General features: G+C 38.8%; 1 protein-coding gene across 1 annotated transcript in view; it reads right to left on the reverse strand.

The window, feature by feature from the left end:
* The window catches only part of LOC110457742 (eIF-2-alpha kinase activator GCN1-like), a 59,045-nt gene that overhangs the window by 26,606 nt on the left and 11,715 nt on the right, over nucleotides 1-20,724 (reverse strand). Inside the window, exons 12-31 of the mRNA XM_021509130.1 lie at nucleotides 19,672-19,769; nucleotides 19,316-19,391; nucleotides 18,178-18,330; nucleotides 17,755-17,847; nucleotides 17,065-17,140; nucleotides 15,957-16,116; nucleotides 12,894-13,071; nucleotides 12,359-12,483; nucleotides 11,986-12,164; nucleotides 10,992-11,085; nucleotides 10,303-10,422; nucleotides 9,096-9,288; nucleotides 8,115-8,431; nucleotides 6,233-6,457; nucleotides 4,591-4,718; nucleotides 3,788-3,980; nucleotides 2,958-3,194; nucleotides 1,881-2,075; nucleotides 1,246-1,492; nucleotides 570-691 (exon numbers count right to left, since the gene is read on the reverse strand). Of these exons, the coding sequence (XP_021364805.1) occupies nucleotides 570-691; nucleotides 1,246-1,492; nucleotides 1,881-2,075; nucleotides 2,958-3,194; nucleotides 3,788-3,980; nucleotides 4,591-4,718; nucleotides 6,233-6,457; nucleotides 8,115-8,431; nucleotides 9,096-9,288; nucleotides 10,303-10,422; nucleotides 10,992-11,085; nucleotides 11,986-12,164; nucleotides 12,359-12,483; nucleotides 12,894-13,071; nucleotides 15,957-16,116; nucleotides 17,065-17,140; nucleotides 17,755-17,847; nucleotides 18,178-18,330; nucleotides 19,316-19,391; nucleotides 19,672-19,769 (3,209 nt within the window). The remainder of the gene's footprint in view (nucleotides 1-569; nucleotides 692-1,245; nucleotides 1,493-1,880; nucleotides 2,076-2,957; nucleotides 3,195-3,787; nucleotides 3,981-4,590; nucleotides 4,719-6,232; nucleotides 6,458-8,114; nucleotides 8,432-9,095; nucleotides 9,289-10,302; nucleotides 10,423-10,991; nucleotides 11,086-11,985; nucleotides 12,165-12,358; nucleotides 12,484-12,893; nucleotides 13,072-15,956; nucleotides 16,117-17,064; nucleotides 17,141-17,754; nucleotides 17,848-18,177; nucleotides 18,331-19,315; nucleotides 19,392-19,671; nucleotides 19,770-20,724) is intronic.

The raw sequence follows: 20,724 nt of genomic DNA on the forward strand, positions 1-20,724 counted from the left end.
CAACCTAACACACTGCTGATACTGTCTAGTTGATTAGTGGGGAGGATAGCAGGAATAGCTAGTTAACCGCCCCCCGGCTCTCTACAGTTACCACGAAAGAAACCAAAAGAAAAACTACATGTAGGATTATATATGTTGCACCATGTGGAGCATGTAAAGAACCTCCCTCACTTCGCAGCCCCCATATTGTTCATTTCTAGAAAAGCCCTAACTTATAAAATGTGTCAAATTTTAGCCTTTTGAAGGATCCCTGTCCCTCTGCACTGTGTGTTTTCCCATATAGAGTAACCTCCCCTTACTTCTGTTTGGATATAACTGTAGCACATTTGTTGAAAGGACACTTCTGTCAACTGGTTAGCTCAATCTGTTGGTGAGACAGTATAACAATCTAACAATAACAAGTCCACGGTTCGAATCCCGGAATTTTTACTCATAAAAGGGTATGGTTTTCTGATCAGAAATGATTTATTAAAGCTACTGTCGTGCCGGAAAAAAACATATTCCAAAACTTAGTTACAGTTTCTGGCAGTGGTAGGGGGGGATCCTTTATAGAATGCATTGACACGTACCTCACGGACGTACTGACTGCTGTCACCAAAGCAGAGCAGGAGATGGGGCAGGATGTTCACCACATACGGCTCGAACAGCTTTCCCAGCATAGCACACAGCATCTCGTAGGCAAACAGGGCGCCTGGTATACACCAAACACACTCATTATTCATTATTGTGAGAGAGAAAAAAAGAAAAAATGATGATGATCTCAGCATTATAAATGAGCATTAGACTTTTTTAATCTAACTGCTGTAACTGGAGTAGTTATGACAAAAATATACTATTTCTGACCACTCATAGCACAGAAAAAATCTTTACTGCAAGAACAATCTCTACTTTTCTTACCTTTTAAGCTTCAAACTTCAATGTTTTTAAAGTGAGACAACAATCCCAGCATTTCTTACTATTCCTGTGACATGAGTTATTTACTGCGAGACTAAAATCTCTATCTTTCTAACCATTCCTATGACATGAATGTACATATTTGTGCGAGACTGCAACTCCTGTTTTCCCACCATTCCTATGACATGGATGTATTTACTGCGAGACTAAAATCTCTAACTTTCTCACCATTTCTATGACACAGATGTATTTACTGCGAGACTTCAATCCCTGCTTATTAACTGCGGGGTTACCATCCCTATACCTTAATAACCTTTGTCTTTATTCTTGTGAGACCTCAACAGAACTGACCTTCCCGTCGTCGTGGGTTTTTCTTGTCTTTGACAGCTTCCTCCAATGTGGACATGATCTCGAGCTGTTTGAGGGAAGTGATCCCCAGACCCCGGACGAGCCCCGCAAGTCCATATGCTGCTCCCCTTCTTTCTCCATATTTGTCAGACTCCAAAAGGAGTTGCATCAGTTTTTGAACAAGCTCTGGAGCATCCTGTTTGATTCCCTGGACCAGGGGAGGCAAGCAATGGGCCACTGCCTCTTGTACCTTAGTAAAAACAGTAAAAAACAGGCCTATAATTCCACAATTAACATAACATCTTCATATCAAGTTCCAAATGAAAATAACCATATAAGACTTTATTGATAAGACCATTAAAAGAGGCCAATAGCTATCATCTGCAACAAATTGTATGTTACTTGAACTGAAAGGAACCTACTGCTTATCATCACAACATTGCTAGATAGCTAACCTCTTGTTATTTCATAACTGCATTTATTCCTTCTTCTGTCATTCATTTTGCTCATTTTCAAATTCTAGTTTGAAGCAAAATAACGCAAATATGTTTTAATGTATGGAAGAATGTTCTTCTTGGGAATAATCTGTCTCCGACTCCTGTAAGGGAATACTCTATATACTTTGAGGAATAACCTACCTCCTGGGACGGTGTAGACAGTGCACCAATAAGCTGGGCCATTATAGGTTTGATCTTGGGGTTGTTCTTGTCCAGATGCTTGGCTAGTGAACCCATAAGGATGACGATGCTCTGTCGTACTGCGTCATTACTGGCGGTGTTGGGCGCATTAGCGAGAAACTCTTCAAATACTGGTAGCAGCAAGACTACATTCTCCTGTAAAAGATTAATACATTATTGTAGCAATGGAAACCTCAAGCTGGCCCAAATCTTAGGTGGGTAGAATACATATACATACTGTCAGACTTCCGTAAATCAAACTTCGAAGATTCAAATTTTCAATGTGTTAAACAAAGCCTGGACGTTTTTCTTTATATATGATACTAGTGATATTCCTTTTATGAATCAGACTTTTATGAGTCAAGTTTCATGCTCAAAGTATCAAAGTATCAAAGTAAAGCAATTACCTGTAAGAGAACATAGCAACGTCCCAGGGTCATTTTAACACTAAAGATGCAAACTATATAGTATAAATACAAGAAACATATTATTCTAATTACATTTTATATCCAATATTTATGGATTAAAATGAAATTTCTTTGTGTAATTTCACTTAGCAACCACATTTGTCCTTATGCAGTATATATATGATCTCAAAATGTTCAAAGTACAACATTCTTGAGTCTTGATCTTTCAGATTTCCCCCCGATTGTCTCACAAAGTTTGTAACAACGAAGTTTGACTGTATATATATATATATATATTTCCAGTTTTTAAAACATGTACCATACATACAAGTCCAAATCTTAGAATACAGATTGTATTTGACTGGGATTATTTCATAATGATACCACTCCATTTTCCCTGCAGTTAAAGATGCTGAAAGCAAGAATTTCAGAATTTCCTCTTTGCATATAAGGTTCTGAGATGAGACATTGTATATCTTAAGATAATGTTCGATAGAAACAAGGCGGGAATAAATTCATCTATAAGCCAGATTCTGTGCGGTGTTGTCCATGCTCCGCTGGAATTCATTTTTTGACATTTTTAGACATCCAGAAGAAATGATTGGATATTTAGTTCCAGTTTCACATCTACCTTTCCATGATCGTTAATGGCAGCCAGAGCAGCATCTCTCATGTGGCTCCGGACTTCTGGTACCCGATCTCCGAGGGCCTTAGGGACATAAAAGCTGAAGAGTTCGATGATCTGATCAGACGGGATGAGAGGAGACATGGCTTTAAGGGCAGCTGCCACTCCGCTGCGTGCCTGCCACTCCTCCTCGGGCTGGTACTCCAACAAGCGGCCAAAATCGTCCAGTTTGGGCGGAGGCACCTGTGACATTTCGATCAAATTTTATAATAAAAAACACTTTTTTTTAAATATAAAAAGAAGAGTGAGGACTTATAAAAGGGCTGCCTATGATAATATTTATGGAATTACTTTTAGAACACTGTTGTCAGTGATGCTAAAAGTCACACCCTGTAAACCAGGTCAGGATGCATATCCTCTAGCCCTCTTAGTCATAATATAAAATAGAATTAATTTCAATTGTTTAGGCTGTTGCAGTGTTCTAGCTGATCAACTTCAAGAACATAAGAACTGTTGTACAAGCTTGCCCTGAAGGTCGTGCATGGATCTTTGAAATTTGAGTTATGCCTATATTGTACCATACATTTTTCTGCTCTTTCCAAATATGGCCTTATTTTTGTACACATGATAAGTGGTGCAATATTATGTGGGAAAAAAAAGAGTCAACAATTCTGTATGTATGTGTGATAATGATATTCTACCCAAGGGTGTAGAATTTGAGTCTGACTCAAATTTTACACCCTCTGGTAGAATATCCATATCACACATACCTACATATGACAGACTCTATTTGTCCCGATTTAACGCTGTTTATATCTACCCGATGCTGTACTCACGTAAAGCTTCTCCTCGTATTTGGCCTTGAGCTGCTCAACGGTTGCTGTGACATAGTCGCTGTGACATTGAAGTGTTTTCTCCAGTGCCTTGGAGGCAGACAGACGGACAACCTCCTCTGTGGAAATGACATCATCAATCAGTGGGCCGGCCATATCCTCATACGGCTCCTCTAACGTCAGCTCCTGCAGTAACCTTGACAACAGGGATCAATGTTATTAATTTATAGATACAGGACTTATAATTCCTCGTAATCAGACGCTTGGGTACCAGAAACTTTACCTTGACCACCATTTTTAATAGATAAAAACAATCATCAGCCTTGATGTTAAAATGTTAGAATCTTTTATTTTTATTTTATAGCTGATGGCTTTCATTCAAAATGAATTTTCAGCAAAATTTGTTATCTTCTTCAAATGCATTTAATTTTTTGGTGATTTTTGAATGGAGAAGAGAGAAATAAGCAACAAGTGATTAAGCAAGGATACATAAACAATTTCAGAGGCTCATTCACAGATAAAATAATTTACTTGACTGCAATTTAAATCAAAACACTGAAGATAAAAAATAAAAAAAAAGACGTTGCTAAGACCCGATAGTTTACAGAGAAAACATGTTTTTGCAAATTGCTACACGATTCTCACTATCAAAATGTGGCAAGAAGGATGAATAATTTATTTTCCTTTCAAAAGATTTATGCAACTTGCCCTGGAGGTTTTCATCTAGTCAACAACACCTCATCAAAATGAAATTTAGGAGTCTTTTTTTCCTTACAAAATAGTATAATATTGATCAATGAACATACTTTTCAGCCAACATTTTAACATTGTCGTCACTGTCGAAGCTGACAACCCACACTCTCTGTGCGATGGCGATTCCTAGTTCAAGATTATCGTCGACGTTAGGCAGTATAGGGACAAGGCACATCAAGCCCTGGAATAAAACAATCATAAAAGTCTTGAAATAAGGAATATCTTATTGGCAAAGGCACAGATGAAAACTTTATAAAAAAAAAGACATCAAGTCTGTCGCTTGTTGATGGTTAATAAATTTCCGAAATAAATACAGGAAAAAAATGCAAATTTTTATTGTTACAGCATTACAATTTTTTCATGTCCTAAATAAGAATTTTCGAAATTGCTGTATTTAAGGTTTTTATTTTTGAAGGTCTGAGTTTTCCCTATTTACTAAAAAAAAGAGCAAATTTGAAGGAATAACTTTTCACATAACTGAAAAAGTAAAATTGAAATCTTTCAATCAAGGCTATGTATTTGATCAAATGATTTTATGCAGAAAATTACTACTGCAAATATTCTGAAATTTACAGATTTGGATTAAGCAGGTTTTCACTGTACCAGAGAATCACTGTTAGGGAGCAAGGTTATCCTATACTTGATACTGCTGGTTATATTACACTATCACATATAAAACTTAGATATTTAAAATAAACGTGTATTTTTCAAGGAATTTTACGGTGCCATCACAAATTCCCACCAATGACAAAAAACTGGTGTGCTTTTCTTTATTTGTCCAGTCTAAATATTCACAAAATTAACAAATGTGTATGCTTTAATTTTCTAGTATAAGACAATAGAAATGGATTTCAATTTCATCTGAATTTTATGCAAATTGCTTAACGTAATCCTAGAGTGGACGGGTGGCGCAGTGGATATCGCACTCGCCCTTCACCAAGGTAGCCGTGGTTTGATTTCCCGATCAGAAATGAAAATGTTTGGGTCATCTGCCCGTCCATGTGGGTTGTTTCTGGTACTCTGGTTTCCTCCCATTAAGATCCCCACCGCGCTAACATCCGGGCCAACAAGATTAATTAATATAGAGTTGAAACAAGCATTCTGTGGGTATTGATGAATCAATACATGTCCCCTACTGGCGCCCCCAACAGACTAAACAACATTTATGCTGGACCTCTAAAAAACCTGTGTACATAAAATCAGCATCCTAACACTATTATTAAGTGAACTGTGAGCCATTACAAAACTTTAACCCAAACTTTAACCTGCAGATTTTGGCCAATAAAGTTAAGTTCAAAACATGTCAAAATTAAAAAAAATAAAATAATATATTTTCCATTTTCAATCCACAGCATTAATGCTAGACCCCTAAAGAACCTCTATGCATAGAATCAGCATCCTTACATCATTATTAAGCGATTGGTAAGCCATTACAAAACTTTAACCACAACCTTAACCAAAGGTAACGGACGGACAGACAGACGAAGACAAAAACCTATAGTCTCCCTGGTTTCACCGGTACGGGACTAAAAACTTGTTTCATAATTGCTGTTAAATATATAAAAGTTTATATTTTAAATATAAGTTCGTAAAATGATAATCCTAAGTAACTTGAACTTGCTTCAGATCCTCTGTGTATGTAAGATTTAGAGTTTTCGTAATTTTCTATGTCAATAAATCACCCTTTCACGCTACCTGCAATACGGAATCCCTCACTGCTACACAAGGGGACTTCAAAGCTTCTAGGAGAACACGAATTTCCTTCTCTGTGGCCTTGCTGCACCCCTCCTCACCAGACAAACTCTCACAAACAGCCACTAGAGATGAGGAGGCCAGTTGTCCGAGTTTGGTGATGGATGTCGATATCACATGGACAAGGAGAGATAGCAATTCCTTGTGATTAAGTAAGGCTGGGTCATGCTGAAAATCAATATCAATTTACTGTTAATATCAGGCACTTAAACACGCTAGCTGGAGAAGACAAGGAGTAATCAGCATGCATTCTGAAGAGGTTTGGTTTAGTTTTATTTTGTTTAATGTCCTATTAACAGCTTAGGTCATTTAAGGACGTGCCTCCATAATAATATACAACATTTGATATAGCGCCCTATTTAGCTAACATAAGCCACTCTAAAGCGCTTTACAGTACATAGATATACAATTAATACAATAAGGTTATACAATTTTTGAGGAATTCGCAGGAGCTGCCTTATCAGGTGCTAACTACTAGTCCTATGCCACCTGGCTAATATCTCCCTATGGGTGTATGCCTGCGTGTGTGCTGGAAATGTATTGTGTTCTGTTTGTAGTGGGACTGTGCTTACAACGGTATCTTTTATAGTGCCACCTCACTTGAATGCTAAATCACAGATACCGCAACATCCACCCCAGACCAATTTATACTCCACCTGGGTTGTTGGAGTTGTGTGGGCAGGAGAAAAACACTTTCTCTGATATTCAAAGCATGCGACGACTTCAGGGATCGAACCCCGGACACCTGCCTGGAAGGCCAAAGTGTTAACCACTAAACCAATCCGTCCATGTATGTTGTGGATGCGTGCATGTGTGAATGTGTGCAGGAGACAGGGAAGATGTACCCAATCTAAAGAAGGTAGATGTCTCGTTTTCAACCAAGTCTATAGTAGCTGAAGATATTTGCCTGCACAAATGTTTTTTTCATTTGGGTTTTAGCCATATTGTTAAATCTAATATACATTTACCAGTCTCCCCAGGGACACAAGTGCTGCATTTCCCGTTCACCTTGGTAAACAGCTTACAAACTAAGTATTCAATTTGAAGGCTCAATTATTTTCAATAATTTAAAACGAATGCCAACACAGCACATTCTATGTCCAAACAAGCACTTTAGCTTGGATATCTGATTGTGGAAAACAGGAAGGTCAGATAACAAACTGGGTTGTTCTAACGATGACTTATATACCCGAGTGGAAATATTGGTAAAATGACTCCAGACTCCAGAGAAGATACGGTCCGGATAAGACAGCATTGACAAAACATTAATTAACCCTTCCACCCCTATGCAACTTTAGTAGACTCTACCATGGATTGATCAGGATGAGTCCATTATGGTCTACAGTGGTGAAAGGGTTAACATAGGAGATGATGTGATCAATGATTCAAGCAGGTATAGACAGGCTTTCAGACTAGACAGGGGCCAGATCAGACAAGTTATACTGTACTGTTGTTAAGAAATGTCAGATATATTAAGACCTTCTCTATGATATTTCTTATATATGACATCATCTCTTAATATTTATCTAGCAACAATATCACGAGTTTTACAAAAGATTGTAGGGTGAAATCTTCACTTCAAGTGAAACTTACAATGACATCACCACTTCATGTGTACCTATCAATGACATCACCACTTCATGTGTACCTATCAATGACATCACCACTTCATGTGTACCTATCAATGACATCACCATTTCATGTGTTCCTATCAATGACATCACCACTTCATGTGTACCTATCAATGACATCACCACTTCATGTGTACCTATCAATGACATCACCACTTCATGTGTACCTATCTATGACATCATCAGTAACTGACCTCATCAGATTGATCCTCCTGCCTCATATTAGCATGGAGTTCTGTGAGTTTGATGGCTTCTGCCTGTGTTCGGTCATCTCCCTTCACCAGTACTGCTCCCCGTCTCAACACCGCCTTCAGTAGGTAAAATATAATATTGAACGTTGCTGCAGGGAACAGAGCAGTGTCCCCAAACTCCGTGGTCTCTTTTGATGCGATTCCATAGAGTTTCCTGACCAGACGGGTTGCTTGATCTTTGGCGGGTTCTTTGGCCCACTCAGAGTCCAACTCACACGCAGGGTCCAGCAAGCGTACTGTTGAGTTACACACTTGAGAACCTTTGGGGAGATATTAACCAATACACATTAAAATATTGATAGCAAGTCTAGAAAATATCTGTAAGATATGAATGCCCCCACTCTCATGTAAATTAGCTTTATTGATAAACTAAATTTTATGAATATTAATGGTGACTTTGGTCTTGAACTTATAACCCTGAGATACTAATTCATTATCACCTTTGTTTAAAGCTCAGGGTTGGACACTGAATTGATTGACAATTTCTAAAAATAAATGACCTTGGCCTTGATTTTGCCTCTGGAACTGACCAACATAGGTAACACCATGACAGAGGCATAACAAATACTCTGAAAGACGCGTATCTCCCTAAATCTTTAAAAAAAAATATTATGGAAATACAATCACAAATGAAGGTGTTACGACAATGACAAGATTTTTTATTTATACATCGTGGTAAAGGTAAGATTGATCTTTGGTGTAAAACACTTGAATATGAACACGCTCAAGCTACTTTGATACATAACTTCTGTAGGAAGTTTCAAGGAAATCTGACCACAAATGAAGCTGCTTCACTTCATGACGTGATTAACGGAAGGAAGCAAGTTTATACGCATTTATAAGATGACTCGAACAATACAAACACATCTCGAACTATACATCAGCAACAGTGTTATTTTTTGTGCATTATGTCGAATTGCATACCGAGTAGTTTATCCTGAAACAATGAGGTGCCCAGTTGGATGAAAGCTTGGGTCATTGGTGGTGCGGCCAGCGGCGACACGAACAGAGATGTCATACAGCCACAGAGCTCCTGTACGTAGGCACTCACTGCCCGCTGGTTACCCTGGATACAAGCCTCCAGGATGTGGCAGCTGCAGCAGATCACACTGTCGAACTGCGAGGGGAAAAAAGACAATTTACAGAAAAACAATAGATATGCTTTACCGTATATCGGGAAACTTTCGTCCAGTTAAATATATTCACCCTTTTTCCGATAAAATCTATGTACGCAAAGTGTTAATCTCACCCTTCACATGTAAAGACTATATACTGCATGTTGTGTACAGTCGAATCTGCTCAAACGACCATCTGTATTAAACAACCATCTGCTTTATGCGACCACTTGTCATTCCTCTCGACTGTTTTTACAATGTAAATTAACTGTATTTAGCGACCATCTGTCTAACGTGAACAGCGACCAGCCAATACTGACCCCAAAATTACGTTAAAATATACAAAACGGTTGTCGAAATAACTCCAAATTTGCGACAGTCACCACATTTGACGAAGGGCTACTTCGCGATCTTTTCACCAAGTTCAGTGAACAAATTTGACAAAACCAATTTCCGAACTTATGATTAATTCATTGATGTGAAGAAACGAATAAAAAGTAATTTTTTCAACTGCCGATATTGTTGATTTAGCAGTGAAAATACGGACTGATATTTAGCACAGTTGAGCAAAACCATTTTGATTGCGTGAGTGCCCTGCTAGGCAATGTAACCTTTAACCCTACAATATCCTCCATCTGATTAGATGAAGTACACTGGCAGGGTTTCATTCTTGAAATTGGGTCTGTTTAGAGATGTTCACGACAGCACTCATGTGCAATATTAACATTAAATATCAGCGCAACTGTGCACTATACATGTTTATTTCAGCACACATATCGTTTCTAATTCCTCATCAATATCAAAAGTCTTTAATAACATCGTTACTTTTAAAATCTGCAATTCAACCCTGTCAAGTAAATGGGTCAAGTAATATAGCTGAAAGTAAATCAACAACCTCATTTAAGAAAAATCAATAATATACAAGTACATCTGCACCCAAACTTTCCAATGTTAAAAAAAAAAAAAAAAAATCACTCCCCTATCTGACATCCAAACACTACAATGTAAAGCCACACCTGTGATAATTTTTTGCGAATGTCGGATTCTTTCTTCAGACAAGCCTGGACCTGTTCCTCTTGTTTCTTGGTCAGTTTCAGAGAAGGTTTCTCTGTCTTTCCTTTCTTCTTGTCCAGTTCCTGGAATTCATCACAAAGTCAGATTAGGGCTATTGCAGTTAAAAAATCTACCAGACCCCATGACTCCAAACAAATTCATTTCTACCCATTTTTAGGTTTCCTGCAGTACNCCCCCCGATACCCTTCAAACCAGTGTTGGGTGTCTGTGACACAGGAAAGTATACATGTGTGCTCCTGTGCAGCCAGATAAGACAAAACACAAAAGGCTGTTTTTTTGTGGAATCTGTTAAAAACTATCAAAAGAATGTATGTTTTATGTCAATAGCTGAGTAAACAACGGTTACAGATCATCACTTAGAAAAAACATAACTTCAAGCTGTAGAAAGCACTAAAATTTGACACACTAACACAATTTAATATTGTGTTGCTAAGATATCCAAAAGTACCGAAGTACTGCTGGGGGTCTAATCATTTGTAGTCTGGACCCACATGCAGACATCAGAAAGTCTCCAATCATTTATGATCCAACAACAGATCTGCATTATCATTTAAACTCTGATTGCGACAGTAAAATCAACCATGTACACATGAACGAATTTGGTGACAGCGGTGGGAGTTCCTTACTTTACCTTTCTCAGCTCTATTTCTGCCATCTGTTCTTTGTAAGAGTAAAGTTTGTTTTCTCGCTTTATGTTGCTTTCTTTGGTTTCGTTTTTCTCAAAACTGTGAGAGAAAAAAATTCGACATAAATACAATAATAAAACAATCGCCATTTGCTGATAAAATCAATGGGCCGACAGTGTTGATTTCGACCCTCACATTAAGTTACTATGTGTTATGTTGTTTAGATATTCGCTGTAATGCTCACTACGGAGGAGGAAAAGGGCAATAATTAAACTGCAGCGGAAATTACTCGGTATACAGTATTTATCAGAGAAAAGGTTTCAGTTGGTTGGTGATAACTGCAAACTGATAGGTCTCTCATTTAAATGTCATGCCAGTATGAACTGCCGTGGGCGACATGTATACCTGATATTTACGAAGAAATGTATTACAGCAAATGCCTGTTGACCTATGACCTATATGGTTGAATACTAGTGCATTTATTTCATCATTATTATACAGGAGAAGGTCAACTCTTACTCAGCTGTGCAGAATGCATAACTTCATATGGGATAAGATTTAGGCCAGGGTCTGTCCATCCTCAATACACCAGGGTTTACGCTAATTTCGCTCCCTGCACCCCTGGAGTATATCATAGCAAAAATGAAGACACGCGGCTAACTATTTGATTGGTGTTAGGTTAATAAACCTGACCAATCGCTAGGCTGATACTTGTCCTTTGAAGATTACAGAGAAGCGACGCCTGACTTCAAAGCCAGTAAGTTTTACCGTTACGCGACCGCATGATTCATTTGATGTACATCAAAGGATCAAACTATTCTTCTTGTCTCATCAACAAGGTGGCGCACACTGAACCTTGGATTTTGCTATGACATATACCAGGGGTGCAGAGAGCAGAAGTGAGAGTAACCCCTGGACATCGAGGATGGGGTCCGTCCTACTGAGCCATGAAGAGGGCATGACCTTTATACGGACTGAGAATGACAAAGTCTCTCCTACCCAGCCTGGAGAGCCTTGTTGAAGAGTTCGCCTTCTGGACACAGGAAGATCTGGTACTCCTCCACAGTGATAGTGGTAAGCTCCGGCTGACAGAGGATTTCTTTCACGTATTGGAGAATAGGCGGCAGCACCAGGTCTGGAGCGATCCGAACCATCGTAGACAGAGTCGACTGAGAACTCTGTAATGGAAAAAGAAAAGATATTGATAACTTTACTTATAGTCCAGGATAAGTTTGCATGGAGAATAATGGCATGGAGGCCGTACTTTAGGAGCCTGATGTCCCATATGACTAATCCCCCAGTGGACCACACATAAGAGTGACAGTATGTTTCTATGGTACAATGAGAGCTTATCTTTGTTCTATGGTCTTACCTTGTCTAGCGCCTTTCCTGTCTTCACCATAGCCAGTAGGGTGTCCAGATGTTTGGAGATAAAGTTACGGGCGTCGAGTTTGATGAAGTACATGATATCAGTCCATGCAGACTCGTTGGCATACACTGAAATCATAACAGCATTTTATTAGGATACCACATAGCACTCTATATCACTGGGCAAAACGTGGTATCTTTGACCAAATTGGGATGTTTTCATTGCGTACAATATTACAGCATTTCATACTTGCCGGCTCTCCATATCATGGAGGGGAAACTCCTGATTTTCACGCAAATCCCATTCTTAACATTTAAAATTACCAATGACTTTTGTTCAATTCTGTTATAGCAGTATACATATACCTTTCAAAGGGGAAAATGTGTCAGGTTTGAAAAAATTGGAATTGCCATGGAAACAAAACAATGTAAATTACAATGTTTATATTTAATAACAAGGTAATATCAAATGTTAGGTCATCTATTTTTCTTAAAATTTGCCACAGAATGAACAATCACAAAAAGACCTATGTAGTTACCTATGCTGGGATGGTGTGATGATAAAATGGTTGCCATGGCGATAGCTTCTGCGTCCTTAAGGTCAACCTTCTCTACAGATGTCAAGGTCACAAGTGCTCGAGCAACTTTTGTTGGTGACACATACTTATTGGGGTCGTAATTCTCCTTCTCATCGTCCAGAGTATCAGGGTCAATGAACTAGGTAAAGAAAATAGGCAGGAGTCAATCACAGTGGCTAGATATGGGTACCTGGTGGTTAGTGGATAGATATGGGTACCTGGTAGTTAGTGGATAGATATGGGTACCTGGTAGTTAGTGGATAGATATAGGTACCTGGTAGTTGGTGGATAGATATGGGTACCTGGTAGTTAGTGGATAGATATGGGTACCTGGTGGTTAGTGGATAGATATGGGTACCCGGTAGTTTGTGGATAGATATGGGTACCTGGTGGTTAGTGGATAGATATGGGTACCTGGGAGTTAGTGGATAGATATGGGTACCTGGTAGTTAATGGATAGATATGGGTACCAGGTAGTTAGTGGATAGATATGGGGACCTGGTAGTTAGTGGATAGATATAGGTACCTGGTAGTTAGTGGATAGATATGGGTACCAGGTTGTTAAGTGGATAGATATGGGTACCTGGTAGTTAGGGGATAGATATGGGTACCTGGTAGTTAGTGGATATATATGGGTACCCGGTAGTTAGATGATAGATATGGGTACCCGGTAGTTAGTGGATAGATATGGGTACCTGGTGGTGAGTGGATAGATATGGGTACCTGGTAGTTAAGTGGAGAAAATAGGCAGGAGTCAATCACAGTGGCTAGATATGGGTACCTGGTGGTTAGTGGATAGATATGGGTACCTGGTAGTTAGATGATAGATATGGGTACCAGGTAGTTAGTGGATAGATATGGGGACCTGGTAGTTAGTGGATAGATATAGGTACCTGGTAGTTGGTGGATAGATCTGGGTACCTGGTAGTTAGTGGATAGATATGGGTTCCTGGTGGTTAGTGGATAGATATGGGTACCTGGTAGTGAGTGGATAGATATGGGTACTTGGTAGTTGGTGGATAGATATGGGTACCTGGTAGTGAGTGGATAGATATGGGTACTTGGTAGTTGGTGGATAGATATGGGTACCTGGTAGTTAGTTGATAGATATGGGTACTTGGTAGTTAGTGGATAGATATGGGTACCTGGTGGTTGGTGGATAGATTTGGGTACCTGGTAGTTAGTGGATAGATATGGGTTCCTGGTGGTTAGTGGATAGATATGGGTACCTGGTAGTTGGTGGATAGATATGGGTACATGGTAGTTAGTGGATAGATATGGGTACCTGGTGGTTGGTGGATAGAAATGGGTACCTGGTGGTTGGTGGATAGAAATGGGTACCCGGTGGTTAGTGGATAGATATGGGTACCTGGTGGTTGGTGGATAGATATGGGTACCCGGTAGTTAGTGGATATATATGGGTACCCGGTAGTTAGATGATAGATATGGGTATTTGGTAGTTAGTGGATAGATATGGGTACCTGTAGTTAGGTGGATAGATAGGGGTACCTGGTAGTAAGTGGATAGATATGGGTACCCGGCAATCTGATTAAAATCATCTGTTACAAGGCTCCGCCTGAACATCGTTCAGGCGTAGTACGAAGTTAACGAAGCCATGTAACAGATGATTTTAATCAGATTGGGGTACCCGGTAGTTAGTGGATATATATGGGTACCCGGTAGTTAGATGATAGATATGGGTACCTGGTAGTTAGTGGATAGATATGGGTACCAGGTAGTTAAGTGGATAGATATGGGTACCTGGTAGTTAGATGATAGATATGGGTACCCGGTAGTTAGTGGATAGATATGGGTACCAGGTAGTTAAGTGGATAGATATGGGTACCTGGTAGTTAGTGGATAGATATGGGTACCCGGTAGTTAGTGGATAGATATGGGTACCAGGTAGTTAGTGGATAGATATGGGTACCTGGTAGTTCAGTGGATAGATATGGGTACCAGGTAGTTAGTGGATAGATATGGGTACCCGGTAGTTAGTGGATATATATGGGTACCCGGTAGTTAGATGATAGATATGGGTATCTGGTAGTTAGTGGATAGATATGGGTACCTGGTAGTTAGGTGGATAGATATGGGTACCTGGTAGTTAGTGGATAGATATGGGTACCTGGTAGTTAGTGGATAGATATGGGTACCCGGCAATCTGATTAAAATCATCTGTTACAAGGCTACGCCTGAACGATGTACGAAGTTAACGAAGCCATGTAACAGATGATTTTAATCAGATTGGGGTACCCGGTAGTTAGTGGATATATATAGGTACCCGGTAGTTAGATGATAGATATGGGTACCTGGTAGTTAGATGATAGATATGAGTACCTGGTAGTTAGATGATAGATATGGGTACCCGGTAGTTAGTGGATATATATAGGTACCCGGTAGTTCGATGATAGATATGGGTCTCTGGTAGTTAGATGATAGATATGAGTACCTGGTAGTTAGTGGATAGATATGGGCACTTGGTAGTTAGTGGATATATATGGGTACCTGGTAGTTTGATTTCTGTTTAGATTTGCATCAAGTTTACACTACCAGTTACTTGCCATGTATGGAGAGATTGAATTCAACATGGGGAAATAAACATAGGGAGAGAGAGAGAGACAGCGAGAGAAGAAAAACTCTTTCCGTTCCATTGTCATGTACGGACAACACAATAATATCATAATAATTATCATTAAATTCAAACCCATCAGTTTTTAAGAAAGATTTGATAGGTGCAAATTACACATTTTTCATCATGTGATATTTATTTTTCTTCAAATTACTTGCAAGATTTTGCATTTGATGGTCACTAATATAAACAACATGGTACCGTGGCAAGGCATTTCATACCAACATTCTTAAATTCATCACTAAATATTTGTGAAGACTAAGTAATTATGGATATTTTACAATAAATCACGATAAAATCAACTTTTATTTAGAAAACCAAATGAGGAAGACCAGTAAATCATGTTATTACCTTGCGATTGGCGAGGGAGACCAGTAAATCATGTTACTTACCTTGTGATTGGCTAGGAAGACGTTGAGCTGGTCAAGGAGAGCCAATGATATAGCTGTACTCCCCAATAGGCCAAGCAGACGTTTGACAGACGCAGCAGTAGCTTTCCTCACTTCCCAGGACTTGTGCATCAGACAATGTACAATGGCTTTATAGTAGGGCCTGTAACATGACACATATAAGCCATCACCATAGGTCACATAGGTACACTCATACTCCCAACAACAAAACCAAAAACACACTCTCACATATCAACCCTTGAAGGATTGGGGCATTATGGGTCATTTTTGGCCTCATAAAAAGTAAAAAAATTCAACTTGAATTTAATTTATTTACCGATTTCTGTTATAAACATCATATTTATCTATTATAGCTATCTTTCTTGGTGCAGATTTTTTCCAACGCGCATGCATAGATATCCTACCATAGCAACGAAATTGCATTGCTATGCAGAAATTGCCAAAGTATGTGTTTTTTTACAGTTAGCATGCAGTAATGAAAGCCTCCGCATGTGACAAACAAAAATTCCTTTCTACGAATGAACATGCAGGTTTTATTACTCTCTTTGTAATACAATATCTCCTAAACCAGTTGACGAATGACTTCATTTATTCGCCAATGAGGCCAAAAATTACCCTTAAAGCCCCTGGTCCTTTGTACTAAAGATCTGCCTTAACCTTTTCACCACTGTAGACCTTAATGGACTTATCCAGATCAATGCATGGTAGAGTCTATTAAAGTTACATAGGGGTGGAAGGGTTAATAAGTGATTTTTCAGATAAACTAGAAAACATCTNCCCCCCCTTGGCCATGTGGCTGTCCTATAAATAGTAACAGTGACCCTGGCATTGACCTTTGAACCCTCATCAGCGACTTAATCAGAGGTATTCTCATACCTTATCTTTGTATAAACTCGCATGAAAATCTGATAAGAAATTAAGTTTGTTGAGTCATAACAATGAACGGCAGCATGACGAGACGGACATGTGGGTAAAACTATACCCACTGCCACAAAATGGTGCAGACATAAAAATATCTGTTAAACTGGTAGTCTTTTAAAATACATACGTACACAAACTGTCGCGAAAATGAAATAAAGATTTTGCTTACTTTGATACTTTTTCTGTCATTTTCTGAGGATATTCCAAGATCAGCTTTTCTGCTAAGGCAACAAGACTTGGTAGAGCTGGAAAATAAACACAAAAAAAACGCTGACATGAACAAGAGAAAGGATATATGAAGCATACAATACAACTAGTGCTTTCATTTCACAGCTGATCAGACAAATCTTTTTGTTTTTGATTCTAATAATCACCAACACCCAACTTCATAGGCCAACTTAAACTGTCTAGTCATTGTCCATTTTAATCTTATTTTTAAATTCTGCAAAAAACATCTCCCTTCCTGGGAGAAATATGTTACTCTGGGTATTCAATCGGGAACTTCAGAACATATTTAATTAACCCTTTCACCACTGTAGACCATAATGGACTCATCCAGATCAATGTGTGGTAGAGTCTACTAAAGTTACCTAGGGGGTGAAAGGGTTAATGCTTAAGGACATTTACTAGTTTAATACTCACCCACAACTTATGTGTTGCAATGATTGCATTTGCCAGTACAGCATCGAAGGGATAAGATATTGCTATACATGTATTTCATAAACTCAGGTACTGGCCGCAGGTCAGTGGTTTTTCTACAGGTGGCTTTCCTCTACTTCCACAACCTTGCATGTCCTTAAATGACCATAGCTGTTAATGGGACTCAAAACACAAACAAACCAATTGAAACAAAACCCACCTTCTTCGTTTGCCTGCTGCAGGTAGCGGTCATTTAGGAACAGCTGTTTCTGACTGTCCAGCACTGTAGACCAGAATGGTCCTAGCTTGTTCTCTGTCAATCAAATTTCAACATATTTTACCTAAATAATATCGTATTTTGTTACAAATCAAATTATAGTTCAGTTTGAAAACCAGCATTAACAAACCACAATAAAAGATCTTTTGAAGCAACAACAGTTCAAGCTTTGGGTCCAACAAAAAACATGCTGCCCTGCAAGGGTGTCAATAACTGTATATCATCCGAAACTAAAATTAAGATTTTAACACATTTAATAAAATTGACACATTATTATGTAATTCCTAAAATTCAAAAATTATGATTCATACTTTGGAACAAAAACAAAAAAAAAAGTTTTGAGAGATAAAAACAAAGAAGGTTTACCTGTTTGAATATCGACCAATGAAATCTTGGCAAGGATGCACGCTGCTGAAACAGCCTCGGTGACGAGCGGGATCTGACTTGGTTGGCTGTTTGCCTTCTCAATTGTTTGTATCAGTAGTGGTACCATGTCTACTGCCTGGGGCAGCGTATCACCTAAAACGAAAGCAGGGTGCACAAATTGTATTGAAGATGCCCTCTCTTTGCAGTTAACCAATCTATCATGGTTATATTTGAGAACTTTTTAAGATTCTATAATCATGCCATCTTCGCTTCTTATACACTCCACTAACCCTTGGCGGATATAGACGTGTTTTCATAATTCCCTCCACTGCCACCTAGCAGATATACCGAGTTATCGTTCTTCTCCCAATAAACTTTCAACCAATCAGAATGACCGTTACATACACACTCTACAGAGCAATATGGAAACAATCCAAAGGCAGCACACATATTTTCCCAGGTCATCATTTACATGTGGCACGTAGTCAAAGATTTCCACCAACTGATTTAACACTCCAGAAGTTTCCCAAAAGATTGTGCGCCTATTTTTTTTGGGCAAAACACCCTGACATAAACGACAAAGTGCTTCCGTACAGGGCGTCGCCATTAATGTTTTCCTTCGTCAACAGCGCTATATATAAGACGCGATTTCTTTGGATGCGAGCGATTGGCACCGCACGAAAATTTGAAGGCTTGGTTAATACAGCTATATCCGCCAAGGGTAAGTGGAGTGTATACGAAGCGAACACTTGGCTAGCGAAGATGCAATCATGCTATTTACTACTGAATTATTACTGAATAACTGATAATTGATTTTCTGGTTTCTTGAATTTCATCAATGTCTCATCAGCTGAACAGAAGTCATAATAACCATCAATTCAAAAAATAAAGTTACACAAGATTAGACGAAGTACATTTTGAGTGTCAAATTTTCAGGCAAGCTCAAATGAAGATGAGTGCAAAGCTTTTTATCAAATACTTTGTGATATAACAACAAAGATGTATGAGCCACTATATTTTTCTGAATTTGTGGAACACAGGTTCCGCTATGGCATGTTACAAGTTGAAATCACAAGAGAAACAGGTAAAAAGATGATCAAAATTTAATCTTCAAGTGAAGATAATTCCATTCACTTACCATGGAAAGCAGTATTCATACACTGAAGGTAGGCGTTTCTGACACTAGATGTGGAGGATTTGAGCGTTACACCTTTCTGTAATTGCAATATATTCAAATGTACTTATTTACAAAAGTATACATTAATTTCAATTCAGCATCATTTAAAAAATCCACGATTTTAATCTGAAAAATGTATCAATTTGTGTGACAGTATAATTTACCTTCAATTTTGTGGGTCAAATTTATTTAGCTAAACCAGATTTAAAGCAAGTACAAACTCTACCACTGCAAGTTTACCTGGTAGCTAAACCAGATTTAAGGCTGATACAAACTCTAACACTGCAAGTGTTTAAAACATTGTTGTGGTATGTTACCTTGAACCATTCCATGAGTTTGTCGGGCACACTGGTGTAGAATTTGGCACACCACAATGACAGCATGGACAGGGCGTGGACCAGGGTTCCTTCATGGACTGTAACAACAGATCAAGTGTACTTCACTTCTCTGATAATATATTCAATAAGTTTATCCCTCATATATCACCTGCAATTTTTGTTATTTTCTGTGTATGCCTATTTTTAATGTTTTAAGGCTATTTTCTGATGTTTTCTGAAGACAGTTTACAAGGGGTAAACTGTCTTCAGAAAACATCAAAAAATAGCTTTAAAACATTAAAAAATAGTCTTACACAGAGAAAACAAGAGGCCTAGAGGGCCTGTATCGCTCACCTGGATATCAAAGCAATTATGGCAAAATATTCTCCAAATGAGATCCAAGGGAATATGCCAGACCCCAAGGCCAATCCTTGTAGCATATCTGTATTTGATTTTTTATGCCCAGCAATTTTATGTATGGTTATGGGGTAGGGATCTCAACTGTTTCCAAGCTGTGACTCAGAAACTAGGTCCCTAGGATTGTGGCCAGACCCTAGGATCAATTCTAATATCATGACTGTATTTGTCTCTTTTTGCCCAGCATTTGTATATATAGTTTTGGGTTGGGGATCTTAACCGTTTCAAAGTTATGACCCAGGGGTTAAGTCTCCAAGGGTGGGGCCAGACTCTAGGGCCATCCTAGAAGCAAATGTGCATTCCTCTCTTTATACTCAGCAATTGTATATATGGTTATATGGTGGGGATCTCAACCATTTCAAAGTAATTATTTTTTTTGGCCCCACCCCTTAGCCCGGGGGGTCAGCCCCACCATTTGTACAATTTTGAATCCCTGCCTCCCATGAATGCTTCCGACCAAATATGATCAATATCCATGGTATAGTTCTACGGAAGAAGTCGTTTATAGCAGTATAGCCAAATTGCCCCCTTTTGGCCCAGCCCTCAGCCCCCTGGGGGGTCAGCCCCACCATTTGTACAATTTTGAATCCCCACCACCTAGGGATGCTTCCAGTCAAATATGGTTGATATCTATCT

The sequence above is a fragment of the Mizuhopecten yessoensis genome, unplaced genomic scaffold (genome assembly GCF_002113885.1).
Source record: "Mizuhopecten yessoensis strain PY_sf001 unplaced genomic scaffold, ASM211388v2 scaffold9301, whole genome shotgun sequence".
Classification (NCBI taxonomy): domain Eukaryota; kingdom Metazoa; phylum Mollusca; class Bivalvia; order Pectinida; family Pectinidae; genus Mizuhopecten; species Mizuhopecten yessoensis.